This window comes from Lethenteron reissneri, chromosome 57, assembly GCF_015708825.2.
Source record: "Lethenteron reissneri isolate LAM-NWPU_2019-01 chromosome 57, ASM1570882v1, whole genome shotgun sequence".
In the NCBI taxonomy this organism is placed as follows: Eukaryota; Metazoa; Chordata; class Hyperoartia; order Petromyzontiformes; family Petromyzontidae; genus Lethenteron; species Lethenteron reissneri.
In genome coordinates this window covers 9158740-9175439 of record NC_083835.1, presented here as the reverse complement: position 1 = coordinate 9175439, position 16700 = coordinate 9158740, and the positions used below count along the sequence as shown (strand labels likewise).

Genomic DNA, 16700 nt, shown 5'->3' with positions numbered 1-16700 from the left:
TGACGGTGCGTGTGACGGTGCGTGTGACGGTGCGTGTGACGGTGCGTGTGACGGTGCAAGTGACGGTGCGTGTGACGGTGCAAGTGACGGTGCAAGTGACGGTGCAAGTGACGGTGCGTGTGACGGTGCGTGTGACGGTGCAAGTGACGGTGCAAGTGACGGTGCGTGTGACGGTGCGTGTGACGGTGCGTGTGACGGTGCGTGTGACGGTGCGTGTGACGGTGCGTGTGACGGTGCAAGTGACGGTGCAAGTGACGGTGCAAGTGACGGTGCAAGTGACGGTGCGTGTGACGGTGCAAGTGACGGTGCGTGTGACGGTGCAAGTGACGGTGCAAGTGACGGTGCATGTGACGGTGCGTGTGACGGTGCGTGTGACGGTGCAAGTGACGGTGCAAGTGACGGTGCAAGTGACGGTGCAAGTGACGGTGCGTGTGACGGTGCGTGTGACGGTGCAAGTGACGGTGCAAGTGACGGTGCAAGTGACGGTGCAAGTGACGGTGCGTGTGACGGTGCAAGTGACGGTGCAAGTGACGGTGCGTGTGACGGTGCGTGTGACGGTGCAAGTGACGGTGCGTGTGACGGTGCAAGTGACGGTGCAAGTGACGGTGCATGTGACGGTGCAAGTGACGGTGCAAGTGACGGTGCAAGTGACGGTGCAAGTGACGGTGCGTGTGACGGTGCGTGTGACGGTGCAAGTGACGGTGCGTGTGACGGTGCAAGTGACGGTGCAAGTGACGGTGCAAGTGACGGTGCAAGTGACGGTGCAAGTGACGGTGCATGTGACGGTGCGTGTGACGGTGCAAGTGACGGTGCAAGTGACGGTGCGTGTGACGGTGCAAGTGACGGTGCAAGTGACGGTGCAAGTGACGGTGCAAGTGACGGTGCAAGTGACGGTGCAAGTGACGGTGCAAGTGACGGTGCAAGTGACGGTGCAAGTGACGGTGCGTGTGACGGTGCAAGTGACGGTGCAAGTGACGGTGCAAGTGACGGTGCAAGTGACGATGCAAGTGACGGTGCGTGTGACGGTGCAAGTGACGGTGCAAGTGACGGTGCATGTGACGGTGCATGTGACGGTGCAAGTGACGGTGCAAGTGACGGTGCGTGTGACGGTGCAAGTGACGGTGCGTGTGACGGTGCAAGTGACGGTGCAAGTGACGGTGCAAGTGACGGTGCAAGTGACGGTGCATGTGACGGTGCAAGTGACGGTGCAAGTGACGGTGCAAGTGACGGTGCATGTGACGGTGCAGCGTGCCGCTCACCGGCGTGGAGGCGTGCCACGTGAAGTGCAGGCTGCCCATGTCCCCCGGCACGGGCAGCACGAAGGAGAACGCGTTCTGGCAGACGACGCCATCGCGCACGTAGTACAGCTGCGCCTTCAGCCCTGCGCGCGCGACACACACGGCGGGCAAAGGTGCCCCGCGTAGCCTCGTCAACACACGGGGAGAGGGGCGCGTACCGGGGGGGGCCGGCACTGCACACGAGGGGGGGGGGGGGGGGGGGGGGGGGCGGCCGCAGAGTCGGCGGGGTCTGTAGCGCTGTGTCAATCGCTGCGCCGCCGTTCACCCACGCAGTGCAAGGCCCCGGAACGACGCGGCCATAACAAATGAGAGCTCCGTCACGCGGCGGCATCGTCATCATCATCGTCGTCGTCGTCGTCATTGCCGCGTGGATATTTATAGCAGCCGAACACTCGAAACGCGCGACGTCGATTCGAAATGTGGAGGGGAAAAAGCGGAGGATCCGGAGAAAAATCCACACGACCACAGGGGGAGAGAGAGACACGCAAACTGCTGATAAACAACGGGCGTTAGGGTCGGGATCGAACCCACGACCTCCTGAACATGTTATGTTCTTTTGTTTGTATTATGACTGCAGGTATTGCGGTCTATGCAAACATGACTCCTTGTAAAAAGGTGTCAGTTTTGTTGCCAGATAGAAGGGTAAAGAACCAATTATCATATTTTTGCTGGCAAATGAGGTTCCCATAGTGTAGATGCTTACCCCGAGCTCTCATACTCTGATGGTGCATTGTCCTTGAGTTGTGCGCCTTTTGGCGTCATCTGGTCCAACCCATATGAGACTAGGCTCTAAGGAAAGCTGTCTCGGGTGTGGACCAATCAACTTCAAGGACAGTGCACATTATCAGAGTTATGTTCTTTTGTTTGTATTATGACTGCAGGTATTGCGGTCTATGCAAACATGACTCCTTGTAAAAAGGTGTCAGTTTTGTTGCCAGATAGAAGGGTAAAGAACCAATTATCACCAGGCGAGGTAGTTAACATCTCATAGCCACCGTGATGATGATGAGAGAGAGACACGCAGACTCCAAATATACAGCAGGAGTCAGGGTCAGGATCGAACCCACAACCTCCTGCATACCAGGCGATAGTAGTTAACATCTCATAGCCACCGTGATGATGAGAGAGACACGCAAACTCCAAATATACAGCAGCAGGGGTCAGGGTCGGGATCGAACCCACAATCTCCTGCATACCAGGCGAGGTAGTTAATATTTACCTAGCTTCCATGATGATGATGATGAGAGACACACAAACTCCAAATATACAACGGGCGTCAGGGTCGAGTTCAAGTCCACAACCTCCTGCACACCAGGCGAGGTAGTTAACATTTACCTAGCTTCCATGATGATGATGATGAGAGATACGCAAACTCCAAATATACAACGGGCGTTATGGTCGGGATCGAACCAACGATCTCCTGCACACCAGGCGAGGTAGTCAACATCTCCTGGCCACGGCGGCACGCACTGCCGGGCCAATCTCGAGTTGTAAAACGCAGAGGAGTCAAGAGACACGGCGAGGCTTTTCGGGCTAAACAATCAGAGCCATCAGAATGATAATATTGACAACAGAAAAGTGCAATACGTCTCGGATTCTAACAAGGCAACCCCCAGTGGTGGCAGCTGTCCCTGTGCGGCAGGACTCTGTAACCTTGGCCTGCAGGCGGGCGTCAAGTATGATGCCAGTAGGGGGCAATGATTTGCCACTGTGTGTGAGTGTGTTTGCGGGAAGCACAGTAGGGGGCAAAGGTGGTGCATCAGCCAGTCATCTCGGTCGTCTCAGTCAGTCGACCCGTGGCACCTGCTGGGTCTGCCCCGTGACCTCCTGCCAGCGGGCGTTCGACACTTCACGTGGCCTCAAGGTGCACTTGGCCTGGCACAAGCGTCGTGGTGACGTCACCGCCACTTAGTGGCGAATGGCGGTTGTTGTTGTTGTTGCGGGAAGTGGTCGTGTAGCGGTGAGCGCGCTGCCCCGTGAACCCGGCTACCCGAGTTCGATTCCCGCTCACGGCCACGAACACCACTGACAATTATCTGAACCGGTCCTGGGCCTCTCCCGAGGTCGACAAATGGGTGGCTGGTGCGGTGTGTAAACATCGCCACTGGGGAGACAAAGGCGGCCGGGCACCCACCCCCTCGTGTGCCGGCCTGCATAGGTGCTACTCGCTAACAGCACTTGCCCCAACAGTATTTTCAGGCTATACGGGGGATATTTGTCTTTGTGTAATCACAAGCGAGTAATTTGCGGGTAACCTTTTTCCGAGTTTGGCAAATGTGGACCCTGACACTGGCACACGATGGCTTGCGGTTCAATACAACACACTGTGGTCATGACTAGGGCGGCCTTTCAGAGCCAAACCACAAAGATCCCCGATATAGCCACAACAGACTGGGGGAACAGTGCTGTTAGCGAGTATCAGCGTCTATGAATAACCAGAACACTGCCCCTAACTAAACTCACTTGTCACACCCACTCACACACTAGTTCACTCACCCACTAACTCACTCCCCTACCCACCCACTCACACACTAGTTCACTCACCCACTAACTCACTCCCCTACCCACCCACTCACCCACTCGTTCACTCACCCACTCATTCACGCACTAACTCACTACCCTACCCACCCACTCACCCGCTTGTTCACTCACCCACTTACTAACTCACTCCCCTACCCACCCACTCACCCACTCGTTCACTCACCCACTAACTCACTCCCTTACCCACCCACTCACCCACTCGTTCACTCACCCACTAACTCACTCCCCTACCCACCCACTCACACACTCGTTAACTCACCCACTCATTCACCCACTAACTCACTCCCCTACCCACCCACTCACCCACTCATTCACTCACCCACTAACTCACTCCCTTACCCACCCACTCACCCACTCGTTCACTCACCCACTAACTCACTCCCCTACCTACCCACTTACTAACTCACTCCCCTACCCACCCACTCACACACTCACTCACCCACTAACCCACTCCCCTACCCACCCACTCACACACTCGTTCAACTCACCCACTCACCACTAGCGAGGTCGACATCGCTTCTCTCCGTGTCTCAGCTGTGGAATTCCCTCCTCCACCACCTCCACCACATCAAACCGCGTCTCTCCCTCTCCCCCCACCAAGCTCTGAACCCAGAACAATGACCTCGGCTCAACTCGACGGAACGTGGTCAGCCTCAATATCATCACCAACTCGACCGTGGGTCTGCGTCTCCTGCCAACCAGTGACGCGGGGGGGGGGGGTAAGGATGGGGGGGGGGGGTGTGGGAGGGTGGGGAGGGTGGGGGGCGCCTTGGCCGTGAGGACTCACAGATGGAATAACGCAGCTGCACACGTACCGTGGACTTCTTTTGCACCGTACGATATTGAGCAAGTGGGTGGGTGAGTGGGTGGGTGAGAGAATGGGCGGGTGAGAGAATGGGCGAGCGAGTGGGTGAACTTTTTTGTTGTGACCTGCATTGTGGTGAGCGAGTAGGTGAGTGTGTTTGTGAATGAGTGAGTTGTGAATGAGTGAGTGAGTTGTTGTGACCTGCATTGTGGTGAGTGAGTGGGTGAGTGTGTTTGTGAATGAGTGAGTTGTGAATGAGTGAGTTGTGAATGAGTGAGTTGTGAATGAGTGAGTGAGTTGTTGTGACCTGCATTGTGGTGAGTGAGTGGGTGAGTGTGTTTGTGAATGAGTGAGCTGTGAATGAGTGAGTTGTTGTGACCTGCATTGTGATGAGTGAGTGTATTTGTGAATGAGTGAGTTTGTGAATGAGTTGTGAATGAGTGAGTTGTTGTGACCTGCATTGTGGTGAGTGGGTGAGTGTATTTGTGAATGAGTGTGTGAATGAGTGAGTTGTGAATGAGTGAGTTGTTTGTGACCTGCATTGTGGTGAGTGTGTGAATGAGCGAGTTTGTGGGTGAGTGAGTTTGTGAATGAGTGAGTTTGTGAATGAGTGAGTTGTGACCTGCATTGTGGTGAGTGTGTGAATGAGTGAGTGTGTTGGTGAATGAGTGATTTGTGAATGAGTGAGTTGTTTGTGACCTGCATTGTGGTGAGTGTGTGAATGAGTGAGTGTGTTGGTGAATGAGTGATTTGTGAATGAGTGAGTTGTTGTGACCTGCATTGTGGTGAGTGAGGGGGTGAGTGAGTTGTGAATGAGTGAGTTGTTTGTGACCTGCAGTGTGATGATGGATGAGACGAAACGGTCAGCGTTTGCTGCAGACCGACTCTTCACAGGGAGCTTTGCACTTATAAATCATCGACATTGAAAACTCACTTCCTTAGAAACTGCTTTTTAGTGTTTTGTTTGTTATCCTTCCCCCGCAATTCCGATTAGCGCAGTCGGCTATGTACAGTGGTACGAAGGATGTTCAACACACATACACCACCACTACACCACCACTACACCACCACTGCATCCACCACTACACCACCACTACACCACCATCTCTCCACACCACTACAACCACCACTACAACCACCACTACACCACCACTACACCACCACTACACCACCACGATACCACCACTGCATCCACCACATCTACACCACCACCACACCACCACCACTACACCACCTCTACACCACCACTACACCACCACTACAACCACCACTGCATCCACCACTACACCACCACTACACCACCACCACACCACCACTACACCACCACCACACCACCACCACACCACCACTACACCACCACTACACCACCACTACACCACCACTACACCACCACTACACCACCACTGCATCCACCACTGCATCCACCACTACACCACCACTACCCCACCACCACCTCACCACTACACCACCACCACTACACCACCACACCACCACACCACCACGATACCACCACTGCATCCACCATCTCACCACAGCAACAACAACCGCCATTCGCCACTAAGTGGCGGTGACGTCACCACGACGCTTGTGCCAGGCCAAGTGCACTTTGAGGCCACGTGAAGTGTCGAACGCCCGCTGGCAGGTCACGGGGCAGACCCAGGTGCCACGGGTCGACTGACCGAGATGACCGAGATGACTGGCTGATGCACCACCTATGCCCCCTACTGTACCAACTTGCTGTGCTTTAGCCACCCGGCGCTCCGCTCGTTGTTGTGAGCGTCGCTCACCACCACCACCACCGAATCCAACCGTGCTAATCGAATCTCCGGGAGTCAGCGTTCGAGCAGGAGACGACACGGAGACCCCCCCCCACTCCACACACCCCCCCAATGTCCCTTCTCCACCCCCAATGTCCGCCTTAATTAGTCGCTGCAGGGATAATTACCGCCCGACCCCCTCGACGCCCCCCCCCACCCACTCACCCCTCCCTCCATATGTAGAATCAACGTCACGCGTTTTAGAGCATTTGGCTTGCTGCTGCTGCTGCTGTACAATTCCACACGACGGCAGTGATGGCGATGACGGTGATGGGGCCATCACCACACCATCACCAGACCATCACCACACCATCACCAGACCATCACCAGACCATCACCATCGCGGTTAGCGCCACCAAGCGCAAAGCGCCTCCCCGTGTCACTCCGACGCTGCTACACTCCCAAGTCTACTGCCGCCGCACGTGGATCTCCTCTCACACAGCCGCACGTGGCGGCTAACGGCGCTCAGCGGAGGTGCGGGCTGGGAAGGACCACAAACTGAGGCTCTCGCCGCTTGAAATCGGGGCGGCGGTCGGAGTCGCTTGATATAATTCAGTTCGCTTTGAAACCCCATCTCGTTCAAGTGGCCTTGCGCCCTCCCCCCCCCCCTCTGCAGTTCGACCCGGTTGCCACCTGGGTTGTGTTTTCTCTTCCTGATTCTCATGCGTCGCGCATTGGGGTCCTGGGATGGAATGCCGCGTGAAACATTTGAATTATTACGAACGAAACATACACAAGGCGTTTCTGAAGAAATGCGTTTTGAATCTTGGTTGAGAAGAGTTCCCCAGTGGCTTGCGAAATAAGCTGTGGATTGGTCCACAGCAGACACCGATTGTTGAGTCTCATGCATCATCACACTGCAGGTCACAACAACACACTCACTCACTCACCCGCTCACCTCACTCACTCGCTCACCTCACTCACCCGCTCACCCGCTCCCTCACTCACACACCCGCTCATTCACTCACTCGCTCACTCAGCCACTCATTCACTCATTCACTCACTCAGCCACTCACTCACTCGGTCACTCACCCACTTACACTCTCATTCACTCGCTCGCTCACCCATTCACCACACTTTAAATCACAAAAGACGCTCATCTACTCACTCGCTCACTTACTCACCACAATGCAGATCACAACAACACACTCATCCACTCACCCGCTCACTCACTCACCCACCCACTCACTCACCCACCCACTCACTCACCTCACCACAATGCAGGTCACAACACACATCCACTCACCCGTTTAGTCACTCACTCTCCCGCTCACTCACCTCACCACAATGCAGGTGACAACACACATCCACTTACCTGCTCAGTCACTCACTCACTCGCTCACTCAGCCACTCATACTCTCATTCACTCACTCGCTCACCCATTCACCCATTCACCACACTTTAGATCACAAAAAAACGCTCATCCACTCACTCGCTCATTCAGACACTCACCTACCCGTCCACTCACCCATTCTCTCACCCATTGTCTCTCCCACTTACTCACCCACCGGCTCACCCACATACTCACCCATTCTCTCACTCACCCACCCACAAGTCCACCACACTGCAGGTCACACCGCTTGCTTCTCCCTCTGCGTCTTCACCCGCACGGCTCCACTCTGGAATTCCCTCCCTCCCACGATCACCGCCACCACCGTGATCGTCATCTCTCCCCCCACCGCCCCACACCCAAGAATATTGTCAACATGGAGGATGCGTAGAGTATCCCCTTGGTAGTCGCGAGGTGAGTGTTCCGGAGGTGCTCGTCAATAGCACTTTGGTTTAATAAATGTCATTAAATCATTACGTAAATAATATATCTCGTCACTGTATCTCTCATCGCTTTATCTCTCATCGCTTCATCTCTCATCGCTTCATCTCTCATCACTTTATCTCTCATCACTTTATCTCTCACCACTTTATCTCTCGTCACTTTATCTCTCGTCACTTTATCTCTCGTCACTTCATCTCTCGTCACTTTATCTCTCTTCACTTTATCTCTCATCACTTTATCTCTCTTCACTTTATCTCTCATCACTGTATCTCTCACCGCTTTATCTCTCGTCACTTTATCTCTCGTCACTTTATCTCTCGTCACTTTATCTCTCATCACTTTATCTCTCACCACTTTATCTCTCGTCACTTTGTCTCTCATCACTTCATCTCTCACCACTTTATCTCTCACCACTTTATCTCTCACCACTTTATCTCTCATCACTTTATCTCTCATCACTTTATCTCTCGTCACTTTATCTCTCACCACTTCATCTCTCACCACTTTATCTCTCATCACTTTATCTCTCGTCACTGTATCTCTCACCGCATTATCTCTCATCACTTTATCTCTCATCACTTTGTATCTCACTACTTCATCTCTCTCTCTCGACGCAGAAGTCGCGTGGAGAGTTCCAGATGCGATTCACGGACAGCCAAAATTGCGGCTCCGTCAAGGTCGTGAAATGAGGAGGAGGAGGGAATGCCGCTGCAGATTCGGACCGCAGGGACCCAGGGACTCGAAGCACCCCAGCCGTACACTCCGTACAGCCTCGCAGGCTGCAGGGGCAAGTGCTGTCAGCGAGCACCTATTAAGGGCCGGGGTGCATCGGTCGTGCAGTCGTCAGCGCGACCACCCACGGGTTCGCTCAAATCCAGCAGTGGATTTACAAAAGGCTGTAAACGTATCACAAGGTGCGTATCAGTGATATCACTAACTTATTAAAGGTGTGCCTCTGTGTGTGTGTACGTGTGTGTATGTGTGTGTGGTGTGTGTAGTGTGTGGTGTGTGTGTGTGGTGTGTGTGTGGTGTGTGTGTTATGTGTGTGATGTGTGTGTATGGTGTGAGTGTGTGGTGTGTGTGGTGTGTGTGTGGTGTGTGTGTGGTGTGTGTTTGTGTGGTGTGTGTGGTGTGTGTGTGGTATGTGTGTATATGTGTGTGTGGTGTGTGTGAGTGTGTGGGGAGTGGTGGTGTAGTGGTTAGTGCTACGCTGCGCTATGAACTCGGCGACCCGGGTTCGATTCCCGCTCACGGCCAATACCAGTAACGATTATCTGAACCGGGCCTCCCCTAGGTCGACTCAGCCTCAAATGAGTACCTGGTGCAGTGTGTAAACATCGCCATCCGGGAGACAAAGGCGGCCGGGCGTGGTGTTGGCCACCCACCCCCTCGTGTGCCGTGCCGGCCTTCATAGGTGCTCGCTAACAGCACTTGCCCCTACAGTCTAAGGCTATACGGGGGATCTTTGTCTTTGTGTGTACGTGTGAGTGTCGGTTCACTGATACTAATTACAAAGACAAAGATGCCCCCTGTAGCCTTCAAGAGACTGTTGGGGCAAGTGCTGTTAGCGAGTAGCGCCTATGAAAGCTACCGGCACTGTGGCACACGAGGAGGTGAGTGGCCAGCACCACGCCCGGCCGCCTTTGTCTCCCCAGTGGCGATGTTCACTACACACCGCACCAGGTACGTATCGACCTAGGTGAGGCCCACGACCGTTTCAGATATTCGTCACTGGTGGTGGACATGAGTGGGAATCGAACTCGGGTCGCCAGGTTCGTAGTGGAGCGCGCAAACCACAACGCTACTGCTCCCCACCCCACACACACCTACTCACCACACACACACACACACCTACTCACCACACACACACACCACACACCTACTCACCACACACACCACACACCTACTCACCACACACACACAGACACCTACTCACCACACACACACACCACACACCTACTCACCACACACACACAGACACCTATTCACCACACACACACAGACACCTACTCGCCACACACACACACAGACACCTACTCACCACACACACACACCACACACCTACTCACCACACACACACTCCACACACCTACTCACCACACACACACACCACACACCTACTCACCACACACACACACCACACACCTACTCACCACATACACACACCACACACCTACTCACCACGTACACACACCACACACCTACTCACCACACACACACCAGACACACACACACCAGACACACACACACCAGACACACACACACCTACTCACCACACACACACAGACACCTACTCACCACACACACACAGACACCTACTCACCACACACACCACACACCTACTCACCACACACACCACACACCTACTCACCACACACACACAGACACCAACTCACCACACACACACACACCACACACCTACTCCCCACACACACACAGACACCTACTCACCACACACACACACCACACACCTACTCACCACACACACAGACACCTACTCACCACACACACACACACACCACACACCTACTCACCACACACACACACCACACACCTACTCACCACACACACAGACACCTACTCACCACACACACACACCACACACCTACTCACCACACACACACACCACACACCTACTCACCACACACACACACAGACACCTACTCACCACACACACACACAGACACCTACTCACCACACACACACACAGACACCTACTCACCACACACACACACACCACACACCTACTCACCACACACACACACCACACACCTACTCACCACACACACACAGACACTTACTCACCACACACACACAGACACCTACTCACAAACACACCACACACCTACTGACACACACACAGACACGTCCACCCATACACGCTCACACGTTCACCCACACACCTACTGAGCCACACACACCCCTCACCCACACACCACACACCTACTGACACACACACACCACACACCTACTCACCAACACACCACACACTCCACACCACACACCCACACACCCACCCTCGCCCAGACACCAAAGATCCCCCGTGTAGCCTTAACAGACTGTTGGGGCAAGTGCTGTTAGCGAGCACCTATGAAGGCCAGCACAGCACGCGAGGGGGTGGGTGGCAAGCACCACGCCCGACCGCCTTTGTCTCCCTAGTGGTGATGTTTACACACCCCACCAGGTACTCATTTGAGGCTGAGTCGACCTACCCAGACACCACACATCTACTGACCCACATACACACACCTACTGACACACACACACACCATACACGTTCACCCACACACACTCACCCACACACCTACTCACCAACAAACCACACACACCCCTCACCCACACACACCCCACCCACTCCCCTCACCCACTCCCCTCTCCCACACACACAGACACACACCATACACGCACACCCCTCACCCACAAACCTACTGACCCACACACACCCCTCACCCACACACCACACACACCCCTCACCCACACACACCCCTCACCCACACACCCTGCTCACCCCTCACCCACTCACATACCAGTGGAGGGTCACCCTCTCCCACCGCCTCTAATCTGATGCGACGTGGGCTGCAGGAAAGGATGGCTACCCCCTTCCTCCTCCTCCTCCTCCTCCTCCACCCCCTCCTCCTACCACCCCCCCCTACCCCTCTCCTCCTACCACCCCCTTCTTATCACCCCCTTACCTAAACCCCCCCTACCCCCTGCTCCTACCCCCCCCTCCTACCACCCCCCTGCTCCTACCACCCCCCTCATACCACCCCCCTCCTCCTCCCACCCCCTCCTCCTAACCCCCCCCCGCCTACCCCCCCCCTCCTATCCCCCTGCTCCTCCTACCCCCTACCTAACCCCCCCCCTACCACCCTGCTCCTACCACCCCCTTCCTACCCCTCTCTTACTCCCTACCTTGAACCCCCCCTAACCCCCTCCTTCTACCACCCCCCTCCTATCCCCCTGCTCCTCCCACCCCCTACCTAAACCCCCCCCCACCCCCTGCTCCTACCACCCCCCTCCTACCCCCCTCCTCCACTGACCCCCTCCTCCTACCACCCCCCTCCTATCCCCCTGCTCCTCCTACCCCCTACCTAAACCCCCTTCCTACCCCCCTCCTCCACTGACCCCCTTCCTGCTCCCAACTCCCTCCCCGCCCTCCCTCCTTCTCGTCCAGGTGACCGCGCTGAGATCGCAAACTCGCTGCACTTGAGAACTCAATCACAACTCAGTCCATGCAAGTCTATGGGTCTCTGTGTGAGTTTATGGGTCTCTGTGTGTCAGTCTATGGGTCTATAGGTGAGTCTATGGGTGTATATTTGAGTGTAGGGGTCTATATGTGAGTCTATGGGTCTCTATGCGGGTCTATGGGTCTCTATGCGGGTCTATGGCTCTCCATGTGAGTATGGGTGTATATGTGAGTCTATGGGTCTCTATGCGAGTCTATGGGTCTCTATGCGAGTCTATGGATGTATATGTGAGTGTAGGGGTCTATATGTGAGTGTAGGGTCTCTATGCGGGTCTATGGGTCTCTATGTGAGTCTATGGGTGTATATGTGAGTGTATGGGTCTCTATGTGAGTCTATGGGTCTCTATGCGAGTCTATGGGTCTCTATGTGAGTCTATGGGTGTATATGTGAGTGTATGGGTCTCTATGTGAGTCTATGGGTCTCTATGCGAGTCTATGGGTCTCTATGCGAGTCTATGGGTCTCTATGCGAGTCTATGGGTCTCTATGTGAGTGTAGGGGTCTATATGTGAGTGTAGGGTCTCTATGCGGGTCTATGGGTCTCTATGTGAGTCTATGGGTGTATATGTGAGTGTATGGGTCTCTATGTGAGTCTATGGGTCTCTATGCGAGTCGATGGGTCTCTATGTGAGTCTATGGGTGTATATGTGAGTGTATGGGTCTCTATGTGAGTCTATGGGTCTCTATGCGAGTCTATGGGTGTATATGTGAGTGTAGGGGTCTCTATGCGTGCGTCTGTGGGTCTCAGTGCGAGCCAAAGGGTCCAAAGGTCTCTGTGCAGATCTATAAAGGTCTCTGCGAGTCCACGTCTCTGTGTAAGTCGATGAGTCTCTGTGCAAGTCTATGGGTCTCTATATAAATCACGGGTTACCAGACTGAGACCTGTAACTGTTTAATCACCGCGCTACGGCCCATTGAGCTTTGTAGCTCCATTTCAGAAGTGCCCTGGCCACAAACGATAGCTCAACGAAGTGACTTGTCACGTGGACATTTTTAGTAGCAGACAAACACTCCGAGAGCGTGACGACGATTCTAAATGTGGAGGGGAAAAACAGGAGGACCCGGAGAAAAATCCATGCGTCAACGGGGAGAGGGAGACACGCAAACTCCAAATTATACAGCAGCAGGCGTCAGGGTCGGGATCGAAGGCACGACCTCCTGTATACCAGGCGAGGTAGTCAACATCTCCTAGCCACCGTGATGATGATGATGAGAGAGAGAGACACGCAAACTCCAAATTATACAGCAGCAGGCGTCAGGGTCGGGATCAAACCCACGACCCCCTGTATACCAGTTGAGGTAGTCAACATCTCCGAGCCACCGTGATTATGATGAGAGGGAGACACACAGACTCCAAATATACAGCAGGCATCAGGGTTTGGATCGAACCCACGACCTCCTGCACACCAGGCGAGGTAGTTAACATCTCCGAGCCACCGTGATGATGATGAGAGGGAGACACACAGACTCCAAATATACAGCAGGCATCAGGGTTTGGATCGAACCCACGACCTCCTGCACACCAGGCGAGGTAGTTAACATCTCCGAGCCACCGTGATGATGATGAGAGGGAGACACACAGACTCCAAATATACAGCAGGCATCAGGGTTTGGATCGAACCCACGACCTCCTGCACACCAGGCGAGGTAGTCAACATCTCCTAGCCACGGTGATGATGATGATGAGAGAGAGAGACACGCAAACAACAAATTATACAGCAGCAGGCGTCAGGGTTTGGATCAAACCCTCGACCTCCTGCACACCAGGTGAGGTAGTCAACATTTCCTAGCCACCGCGGTGCCCAGGATCTCAGCGGTGTCCGACACGGCCATCAGGAACCCCACAAGGCACCCACCTACTAACTCGTCACTTCCACCCCACTACCTCCCACAACCCCGTCGGCTCTGTGTTGGCTCTGTGCTGGCTCTGTGTGTTGACGTTGATGCTTGCAGGGGGGGCAGAGAGCACGCGTCCCGTACGCATACAACGCACGCAACACACCACACACACAACACAACACACACAACACACACACAGCACAACACGCACACAACATATACAACATATACACAACACACAACACACGCACACACAACACACACAACACACACAAACACGCACACAACGTATACAACACACACACAACACACGCACACACAACACACACAACACACACACAACATATACAACACACACACAACACACAACACACACAACACACACACACACACAACACACACAAACAACACGCACACAACGTATACAACACACGCACACACAACACACAACATATACAACACACACAACACACACACAACACACACAACATATACAACACACACAGAACACACACACACATCACACACGCACATCACACCACACAACACGCACATCACATAAATCACACACAACACACACACACATCACACACATCACACACACGCACATCACACACATCACATAAATCACACACAACACACACGCACATCACACACAACAACAACCACCGCCATTCGCAACTAAGTGGCTGTGACGTCACCACGGCGTCTGTGCCAGGCCAGGTGCACCACACACACTATACTCACACCACACACTCTACACAACACACACACTATACTCACACTACACACACCACAACACACCACACACCACTCACACTACACACACTCTACACACATCACAACACATACCACATCACAACACACACACTACACACATCACAACACACACCACAACACAATACTCACACTACACACACTCTACACCCATCACAACACACACACACACACTACTCACACTACACACATCACAACACACTACACAACACACTGCACACACCACACACTACACACTACATACACCACAAACTACTCACACTACACACTACACACACCACAAACTACTCACACCACAAACTACTCACACCACAAACTACTCACACCACACACCACTCACACCACACACGCAGATGGGAAATCGCGAACACAAGCAGCAGCTCAAGCATCACCCGCAACTTCTGATCTGAGCTGTGGCCAAGAATCAAGCTGACGTCACGACCCGGCGCAAGGCCCAGTGGGACAAGCACGGCTCCACCGCTCCCCAGACCCGCACGCACGCACACACGCACACACACGCACGCACACACACACACATACACACGCATGCACACACACACGCGTACACACACACGCACGCACACACACACGCGTACACACACACGCACGCACACACGCGTACACACACACACGTACACACACACACGTGCGCCCACACACACACACGTACACACACACATGCACGCACGCACACACACACATACACACATGCCTCAGTGTGCAGGCCATCGGAGTGGTTCAAATTACCTGCAAACGGCAATGCAGTAAAGAGAAAGTGTAATACCATCCCCACAAGCACCACCACCACCTTCCACGCCACTCACACCACCACCTCGTGTCACACAACCACCACCTCGTGTCACACACCACCACCACCACTTAATGTCACACACCACCACCACCACTTAATTTCACACACCACCACCACCACCCCGCCGTGCCTGACACCCCCTCGCCGTGCCCAGGGGAGTGCGTGCGTGGCTTAGGGGTGGAGGTGCCCGTGCGTTTGTGGAGGCCGCTGTGAGCGAGCCGTCAGCGCTGCGGACAGCTGCCGTGGCTGCGGCCGGGGCAGCAGCCACTGCAGGGCACGCGAAAACAAACAAAGGCAGAGATCAATTATAGAAGCAGAGAAAACACGGAAGGGGAGACGAATTATTTTCACACATTCATCAGCGACAGTGTGTGCACTGCACACACGCACTTACACTACACACACTATACACTACACACGCACACTACACACACTTACACCACACACACTACACACGCACACTACATACACTTACACCACACACACTATACACCACACACTACACACACTTACACCACACACGCACACTACACACACTACACACACTTACACCACACACGCACACTACACACACTATACACCACACACTACACATGCACACTACACACACTTACACCACACACTTACACCGCACACACACTCTTACACCACACACTACACATACACACTACACATACACACTACACACGCACTTACACTACACACACTTACACCACACACTACACACGCACACTAGACACACTTACACCACACACGCACACTATACACTGCACACACCCACACCACACAACCA

The 16700-nt window shown here is 54.0% G+C and overlaps 1 protein-coding gene across 3 annotated transcripts in view; it reads right to left on the bottom strand.

Annotated features, from left to right (window-relative positions):
* The window catches only part of RYK (receptor like tyrosine kinase), an 88147-nt gene that overhangs the window by 51971 nt on the left and 19476 nt on the right, over positions 1 to 16700 (bottom strand). For all 3 annotated transcript variants that reach the window (XM_061575182.1, XM_061575184.1, XM_061575183.1), the window contains exon 3: positions 1260 to 1381. In XM_061575182.1, the coding sequence (XP_061431166.1) occupies positions 1260 to 1381 (122 nt within the window). The remainder of the gene's footprint in view (positions 1 to 1259; positions 1382 to 16700) is intronic.